At 42.5% G+C, this 19,918-nt stretch overlaps 3 protein-coding genes across 6 annotated transcripts; 2 read left to right on the forward strand and 1 right to left on the reverse strand.

The window, feature by feature from the left end:
* The first annotated feature begins 482 nt into the window (after positions 1-482).
* Positions 483-6,039, forward strand: LOC115661524 (uncharacterized). 4 transcript variants are annotated; one of them, XM_030583776.2, is made up of 6 exons: positions 484-753; positions 1,535-3,084; positions 3,209-3,460; positions 4,326-4,406; positions 4,862-5,422; positions 5,748-6,039. In XM_030583776.2, exons 2-6 carry the CDS (start codon positions 1,939-1,941, stop codon positions 5,799-5,801), a joined length of 2,094 nt encoding a protein of 697 aa, XP_030439636.2. In that variant the 5' UTR covers positions 484-753; positions 1,535-1,938; the 3' UTR covers positions 5,802-6,039. The 4 variants fall into 4 exon arrangements, with proteins under 4 accessions (XP_056170221.1, XP_056170220.1, XP_056170219.1 ...); XM_056314246.1 differs by having other exon boundaries at positions 483-765; positions 4,862-5,783; XM_056314245.1 differs by having other exon boundaries at positions 483-753; positions 1,415-3,084; positions 4,862-5,783.
* A 1,141-nt stretch (positions 6,040-7,180) lies between these two features.
* LOC115661542 (uncharacterized) lies at positions 7,181-9,324 on the reverse strand. The gene has a single exon (XM_030583790.2). The coding sequence runs from the start codon at positions 9,249-9,251 to the stop codon at positions 7,581-7,583; it is 1,671 nt and encodes a 556-aa protein (XP_030439650.2). The 5' UTR covers positions 9,252-9,324; the 3' UTR covers positions 7,181-7,580.
* A 2,880-nt stretch (positions 9,325-12,204) lies between these two features.
* On the forward strand, positions 12,205-19,342 carry LOC115693198 (long chain base biosynthesis protein 2a). The gene is made up of 13 exons (XM_030620183.2): positions 12,205-12,350; positions 12,467-12,661; positions 12,762-12,827; positions 13,356-13,444; positions 13,590-13,735; positions 13,803-13,927; positions 14,010-14,103; positions 16,422-16,585; positions 16,691-16,852; positions 17,534-17,660; positions 17,746-17,912; positions 18,052-18,159; positions 19,002-19,342. Exons 2-13 carry the CDS (start codon positions 12,536-12,538, stop codon positions 19,095-19,097), a joined length of 1,470 nt encoding a protein of 489 aa, XP_030476043.1. The 5' UTR covers positions 12,205-12,350; positions 12,467-12,535; the 3' UTR covers positions 19,098-19,342.
* The last annotated feature ends 576 nt before the right edge of the window (positions 19,343-19,918 follow it).

Raw genomic sequence — 19,918 nt, forward strand, 5'->3', positions numbered from 1 at the left:
GGAAGGACGACATCGGACAATTTCATATAGTTCAGGGATTACACTGAGCATGTACCAAAAGCTCATAGACCACATTGAACAAATTAAAAGTTCGGGAACCACATGGCACATTGAACTAAGGTTCAAGGACCACATTGAACAAATTAAAAATTTATGGATCACATTGCACGTTAAGCGAAAATCCATGAATCATTTGTGTCGTCACGTGAAATCGGGGGGGTGATGGCGGGACAGATGAATGAAATGGCCATGCTCGAAGCGGACGCGAGAATGGAGATGGGCGCAGCCCAGAAGGAATATCGGGCCGAGGCCCAAAAGATGGATTATCGCTGTTGATGACGACGATGAGGCCCACCAGCGAGCGTATCGACGCGGACGTCGATGGAAATGGAGCCGCAAGTTCAATCCCACTCCTTCTGCACCACCCACAACCACAAAGAGAAAACCAAAAAAAACTTTGAAAAAACGAAACAGAGAACGGTGGTGGTGGTGAGGACTGGAGCGAGTCGAGGGTGAGTCATTTTGGAAGGCTCGCATCCACTCCTCCCATCGTTATCCCAATAAAGAAGCCGAAGCCTCTTTCTTTCTTTCCCTCCCCATAACCATTATTAACCAGGGAGGAGGAGAAAATTCCCCCCTTTTGACTTGACCATTGATGCGGAGTGCCCCCTCTTCTTCTATTACGATCCTGATGACGACGACGACGACGACGATGGTGTTGGTGATCACGAGCTGACTGCCGAGCGATTGCCGGTGCGTGATCACGTCATTCTCTCGCGCCTTCTCTTTTTTCTCTTTTTCTCCTTCTTGTAACCGATCATATCTCCATTCTAGACTGTCCTTGGGCTTTTTGTGTTTCGCCTGCGTTCGGTTGGTTGCTGCTAATCTGCGTCCATTGGCTGTCATACATTTTGGCTCGGTCGCGTGGTACTTGTAGTTTCGTTCTCGTGTCATCTACGATTTCCAAAACTAGAATGTCGTCTCTGCTGGTTCCTTAGCCTTGCCCCCCCCTCAGCTTGATTGAGCTCGTCTGCCACTCTTATTCCATGCGAATCGGTAGTTGGTGTCATTCTCCTTCCCAAGAATGATTTGACCGCTAAAGTTCCATGTCTCAATTGCTTTCCATTGAAATACGAGAGTAGGATTGGTCTCGTCATTTTGGGGTAGAATGTTCAGCTGTCGTGCATTGGCAAACATTTCATTGCATTCAATTCCATCGATCGGGTTCTCTTTTCATCAGAGCTGACCAAACAAAGTATCCTTCGTCTTAGTTCGTTCCATCTCTGTATTTCCTCTCGGTAGCATGGTTGTAAAATAGAAGATGCTATAAGGACCTGTGAAATCCTGGAAATGAATGTTATCATTCGCGTGATCGTTTAAAATGATACGCTAAATCCTTTCAAATTCAAAACAGTTTCGATCAGATTCTTTCTTTCGCCTTTGGGAACTGCATTACCGGGTTGGGCATCTCTCTGCATAAACTTTTGTCCCTGTAAGGTGATGGAGTGTAATCCTCATCCATTTCTGGTTTCAGCTCAAACTGACCAAGCAGTCTTGTCCAAGATCCATAATGGACCTGAGAAGGCATAGTCCCTCGGTTCAACTTACTGCTCAGACATACAACCGATAAATATTGAATGAGAGTCTCACTTGATGGCGCCCATAGGGATGTCCAACAGGACAATTGAGGCTGTAGGCTTTTTCAGGAAACGAAATGAAATTGTCATTATTATTCTATCCATGTGGAAACACTTCTCAGCAAGGGCGGAGCAGTGTAAAAGAGGATGAACCCGAGCTAAAGGGATTGTAGAAGAGTCTGTGACAAGTGCACACTTGAATTATAAATGGCATTGCCCCCGACATTCTTATAACAATATAGCACTGGTAAGCACATCTGTGCAGGCTACATCTCTTGTTGCTGGTGCACACAATCATGACATGACTGCAGTGCATGAAGGGAAGCTCGGGAACTGGATACGTGTGAATATGGCTCCGGCTTCCTTTTCTTCTGGAGAACTGCAAAGGAAATCTAACTTCGAGATTTCAAGGAATCCAGATGACTTGTACAAGCATAAAGACAATAAGTGGGAGGAGCAAAGTTTGAGAATTAACGCCATCGATCAACATGAGTGGTTGCATGGTAAAAGGGGGCAGATTACTCGAGCACCTGTTGTTAGGATTGTGGGTTTTGAATTGGGACCACCAGATTTTCTGTCAGATATGGTTAATGGAAACCCGTCTTTATTCAGTCAGGTTGATAGACCAGGGAGGACAAATGAGGGGTCTGGCTCCCTAGCCAGGAAGCGAGTCTTGTCCCCTCCGAATGGAATGCTTCTCCCAGACCAATTTGATGGTGACATTTTAGATATTGGCCAAAGCATATCTGTAAATGGTAGTTCTCAAAATGGCATCTCCTTAATGCAAGAACCTAAAAAAGCTCATATTGGCAATTCTGGCGATTCTGACTTCACTATCCGGTCAGCGGACCATCTTTCAAAGCGGAAGAATCCACTTGGAGATGACTGCAGAGAAAGTTCCATTCCTCTTACTGATGGCCCTTTGCTTGAGAAAATGGCAATGCAGTCTAAATCTTCTACATTTACTCCTGGAACGAATCATATGAGAGGAACAACTGAGGTAAGGTCCTCATCAGTTGCCATAGACATACCCAGGGAAAAGGCAGTCTCACCTCCATTATCTCTGTCTCCTCTGGGGCCAAAACCTTTTGATAGGATGAGATCCACAAGCGGATGCAAAAGCATTCCAAAGAATTTTGAGGATGACTGTACAGCCTCAAAGGACATGGAAATGTTGCTCGATGGAGCTTTGGCCAATGTTTTATCTTCTGATGTGGGGATGGACTTTCAGAATACTCAATTTTTGCACAAAAATAATTCAATACCCAAAGAATTCGTTTCCTTTACATCAGAGAGCACCACTGGGTGTGGAAAGCATCGTGGTCCTGATTTAAAGTATAACTCTCAATGTTGCAAATTAGTTCAGTTTCCAGTTAGAAGATCATTAGTGGGTTCATTTGAGGAGTCCCTCTTGTCAGGTCGGCTCTCATCGTGTAAAGTCAACCAGGTTACCATTCTAAGTCCTTCGATTTTATATCCCGTGTGTATGACGTAAAGTCAGCTTATGACTTGTGCCTAGCTTAATCACTTCCAACCGATAATCTGATTTTCACTATCACTTTCATATGCAGAGAATTGAGGGTTTTCTCGCTGTTCTTAATGTCACTGGTGGTGATTTTTCTCCCAAAGTGCAGAAACTTCCGTTTGCAGTCACCAGTGTAGACGGAGATAACCACTTACTGTACTACTCTTCTATAGGTCTCTCTGATACCTTGGCAGCTGACGTTTGTGAGGGAGCAAAACTAAAGAGAAGCAAGAGTGCGAACAGTTCACAAGAAGAAAAGAGCTCCCTGCGTATACCCATGAAAGGCCGAATACAACTGGTAATTTCTTGACATTCACCTTCAACCCTAGAATAGTGGTAATGGTAATCAAGTCTAAATTAATTTGGCCAAAAGAAAGTCTATATTAGTTGCCAATCAAGTCAGGAACCTTTTCTCGCTTATGTTTCTATCTGTAGCCATACAATGGATCTAGCTGAGGTATATTAGGATTTATGAGAAAGAGTGAAATGTCCAAGGGTGTGATGGAAAAGAAACAATAACGAAAAGCAAAAGAACCAATTACCATGTTGCCTGAAGTGAAGTTGGGTAAATCAAGCAAACAAAGGCTTCAAACTCTCTCGCTAACTGCGAGGTCACCTTCCACTGTAGTTATTCACTGGTATTGGAATGTGGAACTGTTGCTTGGAATAAGCATCGAAAATGAAAAGACTACACAAAAGAAACTTCTATGCAAATACACTTGAATCACCTCAACTTAAGTTAACACAGGCGGTTTTGAACTGGAAGAGGCACATTATAGTTGGTCCTTTTATAGTGGACTTGTGTAAGCAACAAGATTTGGCTCTCTAGAGCTTAATTATTTTCTTGAGCTCGTTTCTTTTTGATTGGATATAAGTTACTCAATTAATCTAATCAAGTTATTGGTTCATTCATAAGACCTGATCACTCTTCTGATGTTTCTCAAAACCCTGATTGTATTCTTATCATGAATGCCCTGAAAGAGTTCACCAGAAAGCCTGCTAAAAACCAGAGCGAAACGTTTTTAAGATTGAAAACACAAGCTCGTGCACATACATGTTTGATTCAATCATTGAGGTCCGGTAATGAGCTCAACTACATTATTAATACAAGACAATGAGTGATGCTGCTTCATATGCTTACAAGGTGCACTTATTTTGAGCAGATTCTTAGCAACCCAGAGAAGACACCTATCCACACGTTTATCTGTAACTATGACTTAAGTGACATGCCAGCAGGTACAAAGGTACGAGTGATTTCAGTTTGTGTGCCTGTGTTTCTGCTAAGATGAAAAAACCACTGGTAGGGGTCTTTGATGTGTTAGTACAGTCACATGACGTCCATGGTGAAATTCTGGTTCCTCATGCTTTTGCATATTATTGCGCTTTGCTTGCTGTAATTCCGAAGAAGATATTTTGAATAATTATTGCCCTTTGCTTGACTGTGAAGCTGAATTGAAAGCAGCCTGCTTATGTGTAGATAGAATGAGGGGAATGGACAAGAAGAAGAATATAGCTCCTCACATTTCACGAGAGAATTCCTATGATTTTCACTAGGACCTAAGTTGGCGTGTGCTTTGAACCCACTTTTTCTGTCTGCTTGCCTGAGTTTATTTTTAATTCAGCGGATACCCCAATCCTGCTCCTTGACATCTGAACCTCTTCTTTCGCCTGTTTTTTTTCCTGGTGTGCCCGGTAACAGACCTTCATGCGTCAAAAAATCATGTTAGCATCTTCTGGATCGAATCCTAAGGTGGAAAATGGAAGTCTGAGAGACACTGGTGCAAAAGTTGATTTTAAGCCGTCTGCAATTATACATTCTTCACAGCCCAGCAATAATTATTCGAAACTAGATAATATTAAATATGTGAAAACATCAGCAAAGCCAAATAAAGAGTTGAAGGCAAAAGGCTCTGGCTGCATCGATGATCTTCCGCATCACTTGAGAAAATTCGCCATGAATGATGATGAGCCTGCAAAGACTGACGATGGGAGCTCCCAATCAGATACAAATACAATACCTACTAGTTCATCAAAGGTCAATCAGGTCCCTGGTGTTAGAGGCTCTTTGCGTTATGCCCTTCATCTCCGGTTTTTTTGCCCATTTTCCAAGAAATTCAGGTCTGTACGGAGGTGCAACTCTGATCCATCATCTGCTCCAGCTGGGGAAAACAATTGCAACGATGGGCCACGGCGATTCTACTTGTACAATGACTTGAAAGTTGTCTTCCCTCAACGGCATTCAGACTCAGATGAAGGCAAGGTATATGTCACCTCATTTGCTGAAATAGGTGCACTGGCTTGGGCTACAGCTGGATTTGTATGGGTGTAGGCTGTGGTTTGTCTGTTATTAATCTCATGTCTCCGGCCATGTTGCGGTGTTATGATTTCTCCATAAATTCTTTCCGGTCATTGATAATTTTTAGCTTTCGCATAGTCCTTATGCAATTTAAAAAAATGAAGAGAATTTGAATAAATCGGGTCTGGTATCAGTTTCATGAGTCCCCTGCTTCCATGGTCAATGGAATTGATCTCATCCGTAATTTCATCTACAATCATTACTTAAAGTAGCTGATTTTGGATTGCAGTTGCACGTGGAGTATCATTTTCCATCAGATCCAAAATACTTCAACTTAAACTGAATGGTCCAGCACACCTTCTTTACACAAAGTTGGACACAGCATCAGAGATTCTGTATAGGTTAAATTTCCTCATGAAAAGTTACTGTACATATCTGTACATTTGATCACTTTTGGCCTTTTTTATATTGGGGGCAGTAACCCACTTTCAATCTGTAAATGGTAAGGTAATTTCTGGTGCATTGAGATTATCCTGTGAAATTCATGATTGCTATTCTTTATACCAACTTCGGTTTTGCAAGTTGGGTTGAAGGGTGACCTAGTCCTTACATGCCATACTCATGCCATACTTTGTTCCCTCTACGGCAATGATACAGCAGTAGTCCCATCTCCGAACCTCTCTCTCTCTTTCTCTCTCTCTCTCTCTCAGAGATTATTGACCCGGACATTTGTTGAGATTGGATATTGGATTGGAAAGGTTATTTTCAGAGCTCCGCATTTTACAATCAGATCATATTATACAGCATTCAACCTCGTCTATTTTCCACCAGTTGTTTGGAATTATGTACTTTATTCTGGGAGGTAAATGTAGTGTACTTGGCCGTTGATTTAGAGGGTGCGAAACCTATTTATCCAGGAAGAACCCGACCTAGCTATTTCTGTGACAATGATGGTCGCAGAATGATTAGCCCCCCTTTCTCTTTAAAGGACCCGAACTTTCAACCCGAATAATCATCACAAATATACCCAAACTGGTCCGTCCGAAAAGTATTGGTGGCGCATAATGCATGAGTCTGCTGTTGAAGACCAAATGGAGACTTCCTTCTGCTTCATACATCCTATCAGGTGAAAAGATATTATCCTCATGACACTGATTTGGATGCTTCCATCAAGTGGTTTTTCCAGCAGGTCCTTTACCTTTTGAGGCCGGCACAAAACAGTCCAAAGCCTCACATAAAGTGTGGGACGATGGCACATGGTCGAAAGAACAATCGCACATGGTATACCACCCCCCCACCAAATGCATGCACTCCCCTACGAAAACCAAATAATCTCATCATCACATATAATTCCATCTCGAATATATTCCCTCCTCCCCAACGAGTCCAATGGAAGCTTACAAAGAAGAATGAGAACGTGGAATTTCCCTCAGATTTCATGATACAAGCTGCCAAAATAAGCACGCACGCTCTTCATAACGACCATTACTTGTTTTTAAAGACAAAAAACACACCATTCGAGAGATCCCAGTATTGAAGGGAGGATGAGCCTCAACTATCCTATACAATGAAACCTATTCTCTCCCCCCCTCAAGATACGCCCGAACAGAACAGTTAAGGGCGAGAGTTGACCATCGAGCGATGTACCCAACAACTGGAATCAATCTACAAGGTAAACCAGAATTTTAAAAGGGCAAAAAAACGAAAAGAAAAGAAAAGAAAAGAGGAAGCTCTGGAGATTGCATAATCATCGACATCGCTTTGGGGTGTTGAGGAAGACTTCAAAAGCCTACCAGGAAGAAGGAACCAAATTAATCAAACAGAGAAACACTACTTATTGGGGGCTCCTTTGCAAAACCCAGGAAACGTCAACCCAGTTAGGTGACTTAGGTCACCCACTGAGGTTCTGTACTATTTTCTTTGGGCAGTTAAACAGATTTATTAACAAGGACTCCTCGCTTTGAACGAACGAACGAACGAACGAACGAACAAACAAACACAGGTAAATAGTGGAAAAAAAAAAAGCGGAAGTAAAAGGAGGACTAACGTACATACAAGGAAATGGACAAATTAATCTTTCCTCTACAGTCACCAAGATCAGCTTCCGCTCAAGAAATCTGGACTATGGTCTGGTGAACACATCCCATATCTTGCCGCGGCTGATGCTATCGTACAGCTTCTTGGCACCCTCCACATCCATCTCCACCAGTTTCTGCAGATTAGCACATGCCCCCCCGGTCACCATCTGCTTCCTACACTTCTTAGAATGCGCTAGCGATGTCAATATGGATACGGGGTATCTCTTGTCCAGATTCTGAATCGAAGGGTCCAAGAGCAGGACCGCGCTCGTCACCCCTTTGGCGTCCTTGCGGAAGATCTTCCGATTCCCGGCGTAGAGCAAGAGATTGGACAATGCCTTGGCGGCCGCCTCTTTCTCCTCGACGGCCTTACCATCTAGCATCTTGATCAATGCGGCAATGCACCCGCATTCCCCGATTTCTTTCTTGGTCTTCGGGCTGAAACCCAGTTCACAAACAGCTCGGGCCGCCGCAATCCGCACGCCCAGCACTCCGCAGTCCAAAACCGACAGCAACCTAGCGATGAACCCCTCCGAAACCAGAGCTTCCCCAATCGGCTGGCACGATGCGAGCTGGCCCAGCAACTCGACCGCGACTTCAAGACTCCGTTCGCTCGGAGCCGAATCCCAGTAGTTCTTCAAGCACTCAATCCCCTTGTCTCTGACGACCGTAAGCTTCAAATCGGAGTCGCCGGCTATCAAATTGCAGAGACACCCGATTGCATTTTCCTGGGCCAGAGCAGTCCCTGAAGACGCGAGTCCCAGGAGGACCACGACCGCGTTCTCCTCCATAAAGTTCTCCTTAATTTCCGGGAAAGTGGCCAGATTTCGGAGAACCCCAGCGGCGGAAGCCTGCGAGCTCGGGGTGCCGGCCACGCAGATTTCCAAGAGCGAGGAGACGCCGCCCCGGGTGCCGAGAGCCCTGGCATTCTCCTTGGAATAGCTGAGGGCCTGGAGGGCAACACAGGCCTTCTCCTTGGCGAAACCACTCCCGGACTCGAGCACGCGGAGCAGGTGGTTCAAGAGCAAGAGGCCCTCCGCAATCAAGACGGGCTTGCTGCTGTTGACGGTGGAAACCCTGGAGAGGGCGGCGACGGCCTTCTCCCTGACCTCGAGAGAGCCGGAATCGAGGAGCTTGACGAGGACGGGGACGACGCCCTGAGCGACGGCGATGATGACGTTCTTGTCGTCCTCGGCGAGGAGGGCGGAGAGGGAGTCGAGGGCGAAGTTCTTGGAGTCGGGGGCGCCAATCTGGAGGCGGGTGACGAGGTCGCGGGACTGGACGCGGACGGACTCGCGCTTGGAGAGGAGGGCGGAGGAGGAGGAGGTGGAAGGGTCGGGGGGGAGGAGGAGGAGGAGGCCGCTCTTGAGGAGGACGTCGCAGTCGTGGAGGTGGCGGAGGAGGAGGGAGAGGGAGGAGTCGAGGTCGCTCTGGGTGTGGAGCTTGCCGTCGGGGAGGGAGGGGAGCTGGCACTTGAGGGCCAGGGAGAGGGAGCGGCGGAGGGAGTGGGAGATGGAGCGGAGCAGGTCGAGGGACAGTGGGTGGTGCGGGGAGAGGTCCGGGAGGAGGGAAGGGAGGAGGCAGAGGTGGGAGCGGAGGAGGGACCACTTGGGCTTGAAGTGGAGGGCGCGGGGGATTTCGGAGGCGAGGGAGGAGAGGAGGCGGTTGCAGATGGCCACGGGGTCATCGTCTTCCTGATCATCCGGCGCTCTCATGGCGGCTTTTTCCCTTCCTTTTTACGTCGCGGTCAGGTCAGAGAGCTTTTTTTTGGGGGGGTGGTTTGGTTTTTGCTTTTCCCAGATATCACTCAAGACAGGCGCAGAAGACTGAGAGGACAGGAAAGGAGAGGAGGAAAGGTTGAAAGATGGGGAGCGAAGGTGCGATGATGATATATGTTTGACGGGTGAGTGAGTGGGGGGAAGGAAGCCGAGCGCGACTTGGGCCTTTTTTTTTTTTTTGGCTTTGTAGGCGCGCGCTGGCGCGCATTTCCCACACCCACCGCGCTGCTTCTGCTCTGGAAATAAGACATATATAGAGAGAGTTGAACTTTGAGCCGGCTCAGCTCATCAAAAGATTGACGGAGCCTACTACTACTACTACTACAAACCTAAAACTAAAAACTAAAAACTCAAACTAAAAGCATGGTGATGATGGAATTGGAGAGATCTCGGTCAGAAGGATTGGCCCGTACATGCGTGACTCGTCAATTTGGACGGGCCAGATTCATTTGGGAAAATTGCTTCCTCGTGGGGACAGGTGTGGCCCACCCCTGATCTTTCATTGGTGGGGAGTGTTCTCTTAGGGCAGGGAGAGGGGGAGAGAGGGAGGGAGCTGAGTCAAATGGGCCTCCTGCCCCTTTGCCAGGTCGCTTCCTCCTATGTTTTTTCACACGCCAAAGGGGGAAAAGAAAAGGCAAAAAGAAAGGGGGTCGCTCTTTTATCGTATATATAACTTGGCCTGGCCTGGCCTGGCCTGTCCTGTACCGACTTCCTCGAAACGAGAGAGGAAATTCGTCAGAGTTCTTTTTTTTCTTTTGGGCAGTAATTTGGGCTGTATATCGTGTCGCTTTCGCCGGCCCTCCTCGCCTTTCCCGAGGGGAGAGGAAACCCTTACGTGTCGCATTTAATTATTAACTGTTGATCCAAAGCGAAGCGATTGACTTGCGCGTTTCGCATCTCTGCATGCGCTCACCCTCTCGGTCGCAATCGCGCTGTTCCATCGTCGACGTCGTGACGCGATTTAACGATATAATAATAAGGATCGGATGACTCGGGGATGTGGATCCCACGAGTCAACTCGTTCGATGGCGCAAGTCAATTTTGCATAATTCCACCATAAATGAGAAAGTGAGTAAATGTGAATGCATCGCGTTCCTCTCCCGTTCCAAAGTCAAAAAGCCCATGTGACATGACCCTGGGATGGGACCGAGACGAGCAACCTGGATGCTACCGAAAAACCATAACATCCCATATCTATTGCTGCTAGGTGCTAGCTTCTTCTTCTTCTTTTTTTTTTTTTTTTGAGGGAGAAAGTGAGTTTTGTCTCATTTTTATAATCTCAATATTAACCTTGGTAAATTATTAGTTGATCTATCCTATTCATTTTGAGTAAGATATGAGCCCGGTATCTTACTTTTTATGGTTTTATATATAGTTTATTCTTCGTGATTCTTTCCGGCTCCACGGAGAGATTAATTATGTGAAATCTTTCCTTTTGAAACTACTCTCATTTGCGACCCACGCATGCAATTATATGCCTGGAACGTTTCTATTAGTGTTGCCTTGATCGCGCGATTTCAACTTGTAGTTATATCGTTCTCTTACAATGAAATATCCACTCGTTATATATGCTTGCGCTTTTTTGTCGCCTGCCCGCACCTCGTTCCTTCTCCTCGCTATGCTATTTACCGAAAAGCCATAAAACTTTAAAGCTTTCTTCATTATTTGATGTAGCAAAGTTGGTGGATCTGTTTCAATGAGACAGCAAACTTCATGGCTCTAAGGTCTAAACTTTGGTATTCTCCTTACTTTTGAATACTAACATATGTTTATGGATTTCATCGGGTAATTGAACTTGCCATGCATTATTATGATGAAAACAACTATTTCAATCATTATCTTTCCAAACACTTCTTCCTAATTCTATCCTCTCGATGATTAAGAGCATTCATTCACCGGAATCGTTCATGAATTGCTTGATCAAATACCACAACTTAAATGATTTGTATCTACTAATCTCTCCATTGTTAGAAACTCGTTAATTAATCATTCACCCATTATTGTTTTCAACTGTTGTCACGGATTCACATGCTATATTTTCATGAACTATGCCGCATGTGTTCGATGCACATAGCTGTGACCCCTCTTCTAAGAACAGGATAGACGGTGCGGATTGAACGTGGAATTGACATTGACGTGATTATACTAGACTGCAATATCATACAAAATAGAGGTAATCCGTCAATCAATTCACATGTAACGTGGTTTGCAAGGATGTTGAGGTTAGCTATGTCCCCTCTTTTTTTTACTGTTATAGTATAATTAATTCCAAAGCAGGCTTGCTAATTGCAATCATTAAAAGTCGGAAGACATCTTACAGCTGTGGGGGAGGATTAGAAGTCAAGCATTGGTTCGCATTATGAAGCACCTCTAACTACTCCGAACCTTTTGCCTCCATACCATTTTTGTCGCACGCTTTAACCCTAATCAAGCAAACACATGCATTGACCAGCATGCGTCGATGTAAATAATACCCAATCATTACAAAAACCCAGTAGAGATCTGGGTGCATTTCGTGCTACGCTCGAACTTATTACCAAAAAACCATTAAATAGTAAAATGCAAAAGGATATCGCCAGATGGTCCTGTCGAGGCCTAAGCCTTACATTTGTCGGTCGATGGGCCTAAAAGCCCAAATCAACTTTCACTACCAACAAATCACGGGTTGACGATCGAATCGATCCCACCTTTCGGCCCGGCACCGTGTTCCGTTCCGATGGGCTCTTGACCGACGACCTTGTTTCGGGTTCAGCTTATCTTTTTTGACCTTTCTCCCGTGCCAACGCAACGCTTCCCAGAAAATTCGCTCCATGCAGAAACGAGGAATTCAGAAGAAGCGAAAATGGCTTCCTAACGTTTGAAAGATCCAATCCAATAATTCACAGAGAGGAGGGGAGGGGATATAAAATAGGGGAAGCCCGAGAATTATATGAAAAGGAGGAGCAGATTCGGTCGATCGAGCATCTTCCCCCCCCAACTCAGAATCCCTGCCCCTCTCCCTCGTACGAGGTTTCGGATCCTGGGATCGATCTCTCGGTACGTCTCTTCCCGTGTCTGCTCCGCGTGTCCGTGTGCGTGTGTTGGTGCTGCGTTTGTGTTCCTCTTCTTCTTGTTCTGATCCGATCCGAGGGGTCGTTGTGATGATTCTGCAGATCCCCTTGGCCGCCATTGATTTCTTCGAAGGGAGGGAGCGAGCTTCTTTGAGTAGAGGCGAGATCAATATGATCACCATCCCGTATTTGACCGCTCTCTCCACCTACTTTAGCTACGGTCTCCTCTTCGCTTTCGGTCAATTCCGCGACTTCTTCCGGAAGATCTTCGACTGGTGGCGTTCCAGCGATCTTCAGGTTTCTCTTCTCGTCTTACCCCACCCTTCTTCTTCTTCTTCTTCTTCTTATCCACTCGATCCGCGTCATGACGATCCATGGAATTCTTCTTTCAAATTAGGGGTATGCGCCCATCTGCTTGGGACTCGAGGATTTCTACACTCGTCGCTTGTATCTCCGGATTCAGGTACTTTTTTTTATGCTCGTGCCTGTAGATGGGACTTCTTTTTCCTGTAAATGGCCGTCTCCCTACCCTACTCTAAACTGCAGAAACTTCAAAGTTGGTCCCTTTTTATCTGGGTATATTTCCAATTCTACTTGCTTAGCCTCTGAATAGTTTAGATTTGGATTTTATGCGGTGTTCTTGCACTCTATGCAAAATTCCGCTATGTTTATCTCATTTCACAGCCAATGACATGGACTTATAACTTATTGATTCATCAGAATTTGAGTCTGAATGCACGTTTGCTCTTTACATGTTGAATCAATTTAACTCACACAGTTACAGAGCGGGAAATGATGAAGCAACTAAACTATACGACACTAACTACTTAAGAGTACGACTCCATACCTGCTCTTTCCGCTCGATGCCCGACAACCATCGCATGGCAAAAATCATTTCTCACGCATCGTACAGCTTTTTATCTCCGCAAGCGGATTTCTTTCCTTTTCCATTCAAATGCATTTCGTGCATTATTATGTTTGAGATTTGCAGGACTGCTTTGGACGACCTATATCAAGTGCTCCCGATGCTTGGTTTGACGTTGTAGAACGTTTCTCCAATGATAATAACAAGACCTTAAAGTGAGTCCAGAATGTCAATCGACACTTTTGCTGATTTATCTTCCTTTTTGCACTCGGCCAATCCATCATGTTTTGCAAGCGAATAGAACTCCCCTTTGTGTACTTCCTACATCCCAAAATTCAAGTGTCTTCGCATCTCATGCAGACGAACCACGAATGTAAGTAGGTGTCTCAACTTGGGATCCTACAATTATCTTGGATTTGCTGCTGCTGATGAATACTGTACTCCCCGTGTTATTGAGACACTTAAGAAATTCTCACCAAGTACATGCAGTTCTCGTGTTGATGGAGGTATGTATGGTATTCTGCGCAATTTCGATTTTATCTCAAACTGTCCCTGATTGAACAATTTTATTAGGAACTACGACTCTGCATAATGAGTTGGAGGAGTCTGTCGCAGCTTTTGTGGGAAAGCCAGCTGCCATAGTTTTTGGCATGGGTTATGTGACAAATTCTGCTATTCTTCCGGTTCTGATTGGAAAGGTGCACACACTAAAAATATAGGCCATGCTGCTAAGATACTTCTCATATCCATTAATCGCATACTTCCCCATCTCATTTGCAGGGAGGTTTGGTAATTAGCGATTCCTTGAACCATAACTCAATTGTGAGTGGTGCTAGAGGCTCCAGAGCTACAATAAAGGTTTTCCAACACAACAGTAAGTTCCTTGAAGGATTTATCTGTTTTAAGTGCAGAATCTATCAATCTATAAAAAGTGTGAATCCATTTTCTCCACTCTCCACCTTCAACTGTAGTTTTGTAATTTTATAAACAAATCACTTCTCCTACTTTGTCACTTTCCTGCCGCTTGTTGAGCTGTTGGTTGTCGGCACTCATCAATGGCAAAGTTGTGAGTTTTTGAAATGAATGAATCTGTTTTAGTTCTTTCGTTTCTTCTGAAGACATCATCAAATGCGGAGGCCCATGTTCTACTTCTTTGATTTTTTAATCGTAAGGGTGGGGGAAGGGTACTTATTTTCTAGGCCAGGTCGATCACAATGTTAATCTCATGAGACCTACTCGAACCCTATGTTGGATTTCCGTAAAATCAATGGATATGATGGATTTGGTCTAGTGGACCAAGTCGAGGGAAGAATTTCCCGAGGAGACCTGAATGGATGATGGTCTTGCAAGAGTATAGTAGATAAAATGCAGGTGCCTTTTATAAATTAAATGTCATTAGGCTAGGAGGGGACAACTTGTGTTTGGGGGTTGTTCTTGTGCTGTTCAACTTTTAGATAAATTGTTAAATATGTCAACTACTCTAACACAGCCCAAGAAAATCGTGTTATAAAATTCAATTTTAACACATTTTGATTATTAAATAGATGATTTGAACACGATCATTTAATCAATCTAATTAAAAGGATTAATCTGTATTAATTCTACCCAAAAATGACAATCCAAACAGGTCTATTGACCAAAAAAAAAAAAAAACAGAACTTGTAAGATAAGATTTAACTTTTTTTTATTGTTTTTTCATAAAATTGATGTGCTCTAAAAGTTTATAGGATTATTTCAACACGTGGAATAATCGGATGTCCATTTTAGATAATGTATAAAAAATTCATAATGGAAATATTTCGCTGAAGTATAACAATGATTAGTGTCAGCATTCACTTATATTATAGTCGTTACCAATATAAAAATAGATTATATGAAAACAAATTAGATAGGTTAACATTAGTTAGGTCGCTATTTCGGTTGACGCGATTTATTTAATTAGATGAGTCAGGCTAGTGAAGCCGAACATGACTTATTCATTAATATGGCAACAGCTAACTCAGTGGTGACATGAATGCAATTAGTATAAATTTGGGTGTGCTTGTAGTGACAGAGAATAAAATAGATTTAATCACCTATAAGAACTTTTATTTTAGGGACCTTTTCACTTGTCTATTATATTTGTAATTCCTATTTGAGACATCGATCTATGTTTTGAGCCTACCATATTTTTAAGACACTATTATTAAGTGTAATATATCTGAGCAGTCAGAACTATTATTGATCGATATCTATGGCCCCCATAGCAATGTCTGGATTGGTGCATTGACTGCATTAAGACGATAGCAGAACAAGTACGTATTGCATAGTCCCTGTGTTGATTACTTGATTTATGACATTCAATGTTGGAGCAATGACACTCTGAACTAATGGAACAACAAAAACTTGTTTGGGTTTAGGTAGAATCGTTATCTTGAAACTAAAGAATAACAAGTGTAGAAAATGATCGAGTCCTCTGATGTTGCGAAAGCCAAATAAATTTTTGTTATTGGATAACATTATATGGGAAATTACGCTTGAGAATTTGTTAATGACAAAATAAACCTTTTTCTACACTTAATGAAAGTAAAATGGTAGATGTCTTTAGCTGAAACATATATACATATGCTCGCTTTTTGGTTCTCTTCTCATATATATTAATACCTCATAGATTTGGATCTTTTGTTTTATCCTCACAAAGAGCATACTGGTTTACTAGTCCATAGTTAAAATATCTTTTTCAATACTTTTTGCATGTGTTGTGCTGAAATGATGAATTGATGGTAAATATATGATAGACTTTTGAATACGTTATGTTAAAGTGCCAATGAGATTATTTAGCTGTTCATATAAATTTTTTTATTAATAATGAATGTCTTGTGGTTTGAATGTAACCAAAGAGAAGTCTGCCTTATTTTTTTAGACTTTTAGATAGTATTATGAATGATGCATTGCATAACACGTCATGTGGTTAATGAAGTGAATATGATCAATAAAGCATTATTGTCTCTATGTTGTATGTATGTATTTAAATTTTTAAGGGAAACATTGCACAGGCCAAATAAACTAGTTCTCCAAAAAAAAAAAAACGAATGATTGTGTATTGCACATGGGATCTTCTGTAAGAAAATAATGATCCAGTACGATGAATGTGATTTTCTCTTTATCTTTTGTTTAGTAATATCTCACTTAAAGGATCCGTCTTTTGTTTAGCACCATCTCACTTAGAGAAGGTTTTGAGGGAGCAAATTGCTGAGGGGCAACCGAGGACACATAGACCATGGAAGAAGATAATAGTTGTTGTTGAGGGTATATATAGTATGGAAGGAGAGCTCTGCAAACTTCCAGAGATTGTGGCTGTATGCAAGAAATATAAGGTGATAAGTTTTACCGGAATGCATCTTGCTCGAGGCCCTAATCAATTCCACTGAAAAAAATTAAACTATGTTATTGATGCATTTCTTTCCCTAATCTTTTCATAGGCTTATATCTACTTGGACGAGGCTCACAGCATTGGAGCAGTTGGAAAGACGGGAAGAGGCGTTTGTGAACTCTTGGGAGTTGACACTGCTGATGTTGATGTAATGATGGGAACTTTCACAAAATCATTTGGCTCATGTGGCGGCTATATTGCTGGATCTAAGGTTCTTGGCTTGCCTGCTCTTTAATTATTTTTGTGACAATCAAGTATTACAGTTAAATGTCTGGGTGATAACTAAGCTCATGGAAGATTATCTTTATTATCGACTTCCCTATCTGTCGATTCTTGTCTTAATGGAGATATGGCTTGTTAATTCGAGGATTCATCATTCTTTCCTTAAGTACCTTATTAAAAAGTTCGACATCATTTTCTTTTCTTGACCACCCAAATCTCACGTGCGATAGCTTTTGACTTTGTCTGCTTCTTCTACTTCCTATTTCTATCTTTTATTACCCTACTGGTGAGTTATCTCATTTCTTTCTGTAAGAATTTAGGCTCAGACATTTTCTAAACAAAGGCTGGATTTGATTATTAAATTTATAGAACCTTCTCCTGTATCTGCTGGATTTTTTTTAATTCCCTTTGATAGCACATGGATAGCGTTTGCAGTTCTTTAACTGCAAATATTTTTCTTGCACTGAATGCAGTCTCTCAGTTACGAATAGTTTATTTGCACCAACTTCGCTGGCTGTGAGTATTATGTAACAATTGATTCACTTTCAAGTGCCTTTTGTCTTTTGTGTCATTTCTCATGCTGAAGAATTCCTTTCCATTCTTGATAAATTTAGGCAGATTTATGGTGTCAATTTTGGTTTCTCTGAAATTGACTATTCCTTTTCTTCAGGAACTTATACAATATTTGAAGTACACATGCCCTGCTCATCTCTATGCCACGTCAATATCGCCTCCAGCTGCACAACAGATTTTATCAGCCATCAGAGTTATTCTTGGAGAGGATGGTTCTAATAGAGGTCATAAATTCCCCTATGCGAGATCCCTAGATTTATTCTGATTGGATTTTGTGATTGAAAGAGCAGAGTCTTATTGTCAATGCAGGGGCACAAAAACTTGCAAGAATACGTGAAAACAGCAATTTTTTCAGGTCAGAGCTGCAGAAGATGGGTTTCGAGGTTCTTGGGGATAATGATTCTCCTGTAATGCCCATAATGCTGTACAATCCAGCAAAAATCCCTGCTTTTTCTCGTGAATGTCTCAAGCATAATGTAAGTTCTTGTACTACTCATATCTGGAAGCCATATTATTTTAATAAACCTGAAAATATCTGATTGCTTAGCTCAGGATACCTTGGAGCCACAAAGCTTGGTATCTGTCGAGAATAATCATTGTGAAATGCTCTTGCAGGTGGCTGTAGTTACAGTTGCTTTTCCAGCTACTCCACTCCTTTTGGCTAGAGCTCGTTTATGCATATCTGCCTCTCACACTAAAGAAGACCTTGTCAAGGCCTTGGAGGTAATTTTTTGTATTTGTACTTGGAAATCTCCTAATACCAGTTCCCCCACCTAGAAGACCCTCCTGTACCTGCTTTGTCGAATTTTTTCTGTGGGCGCTTCTCAAGTAGATAGGAGCAATTAAGTTATACACTTTAAGGCCCTAGTGTCCTTTGCATAATTTTGAGCACGAGCTTCCGATGCATGTAGAAAGGAAAGCCGAGGAAATTTCAAGTGATATCGTACTTGCACCACAATGATTCTCATACTTGCTGCTGTTTTTCTTTTCGAGCTTATTATTACGTGTGGAACCCACTCCTCCAATAATTAGGTATGCCCACAAGTTTGGCCAAAATAAGTCAGATTGACCTGTCAAACCAGATCAAATAGTTCAGCGTCAAGCAATGTAAGATACTTAATTCAGGTCGATTTGGCTTGGTGTGCACCATTTTTGAATAAGATGCTCGTGTGTGTTCAATTTATAAGACGACAAATTTCTTGCGCAAGCAAAATTATAATTACTGTTTATCATGGAGAACAAAATTTTTGTCCTAGAGAAATTTTTTCTTTATATCCTTGAAATTGAGAATCTCTTTTGAGCCAAGCAAAGATGTGCACCTCAGGTTTGAACGTGACTTGCACGTGACGTGCACATCTTTAGAGATAAGCTGTGTTATCCCGAGACAAATTTTGTCCATCAAGTTCAATTTGTAACATGGTGCACGAGTTTCTTTTTTTTTTTTTAAGTACTACACGGATGAACCTGGTGAATTGCAGACCAGATAAATCTTTCATTGAGGTGTGAAACCCCCACCCCTTGAACTCGCATTTTGATACTTTTCTTCTCTTGCTTTTAATTCACAGGTTATCAGCTCAGTGGGTGATTTGGTGGGCATCAAATACTTCCCCGCTGAGCCCAATAAGCTGCAAAAGGAGGAAGGGATGATCAAAGAGGACTAAGACTCCCCCATGGGGTTGATTATGGAGCTTTGTTTATTCTCTACAAAAGAGGGATAGGCATTTAATCCTGTTCCATGGAATGATGCAATGGTGGACGCAACAGAAGTTTTCCATGTTTGAGTAATTTATTATGGCCTAGGGAGTCTTTGACTCTACCAAAGATTTCCATATATTATTGTACAAAAGCTTTTTGGCTCTTTGTATGAGATTCTTGTCGCTCTTAATCCAAATGAGGCATTGTTGCAGCTGTTTCTAGGTTATTCTTTCTGAACTGTTGAAGTAATTCATCTTCAATTTGGGTCGCACCCAGTTATCTCGGGTATTTTTCTATTTTGGTTACACGAGGTTCTTGTTAAAAATTGATGAAAATACGCAAAGTCGTCCACCTCAGGTTATTCGAGGATTAATGCATTTAAAATGTCTAGGCACTTGAGAATAATATCTTTCTTGAGCTTTAGAAGGAAGAAACAGGGACCGCAATAGAAGAGAACGTTTTCATTGGAAGTCAAGACATATCTTGCTCTATAGAACATTGGCTTTATAAAATGCGAAAACAAGAGGTTTTTATCGAATTTGAAGTGGAAACTATTAGCCCCACAGAAGGTTTGTGAATAAGTGGTTTAATGAGAGAAATGATTTTCCATCAAAATGCCAGTTCAAGCAGCTGGAAAAGCTCTCTCCTGTCGTCTAGTTTTGATCCATGGCTTTTCCTCTAATAACTCCGTCCGAATATAAACCAAAAGCCAAGAAAGAGGCTAGATATAAATAAGACAATCTCGGTTTGTCAGAAAGTTACATACATGCCGAGCATGGGAAAAAGA

The sequence above is a fragment of the Syzygium oleosum genome, unplaced genomic scaffold, assembly GCF_021117445.2.
Source record: "Syzygium oleosum isolate NSW1041296 unplaced genomic scaffold, Sole_v2.1 Sole_v2.09, whole genome shotgun sequence".
In the NCBI taxonomy this organism is placed as follows: domain Eukaryota; kingdom Viridiplantae; phylum Streptophyta; class Magnoliopsida; order Myrtales; family Myrtaceae; genus Syzygium; species Syzygium oleosum.

Coding starts and splice junctions, on each gene's coding strand:
- LOC115661524 (XM_056314246.1), top strand. CDS start 1,939: ATGACTGCAGTGCATGAAGGGAAGCTCGGGAACTGGATACGTGTGAAT. Junction 3,461..4,325: donor TGAAAGGCCGAATACAACTG/GTAATTTCTTGA, acceptor TATTTTGAGCAG/ATTCTTAGCAACCCAGAGAA. Junction 4,407..4,861: donor ACATGCCAGCAGGTACAAAG/GTACGAGTGATT, acceptor GCCCGGTAACAG/ACCTTCATGCGTCAAAAAAT.
- LOC115661542 (XM_030583790.2), bottom strand. CDS start 9,251: ATGAGAGCGCCGGATGATCAGGAAGACGATGACCCCGTGGCCATCTGC.
- LOC115693198 (XM_030620183.2), top strand. CDS start 12,536: ATGATCACCATCCCGTATTTGACCGCTCTCTCCACCTACTTTAGCTAC. Junction 13,445..13,589: donor GATAATAACAAGACCTTAAA/GTGAGTCCAGAA, acceptor CATCTCATGCAG/ACGAACCACGAATGTAAGTA. Junction 17,661..17,745: donor AGAGGATGGTTCTAATAGAG/GTCATAAATTCC, acceptor TTGTCAATGCAG/GGGCACAAAAACTTGCAAGA.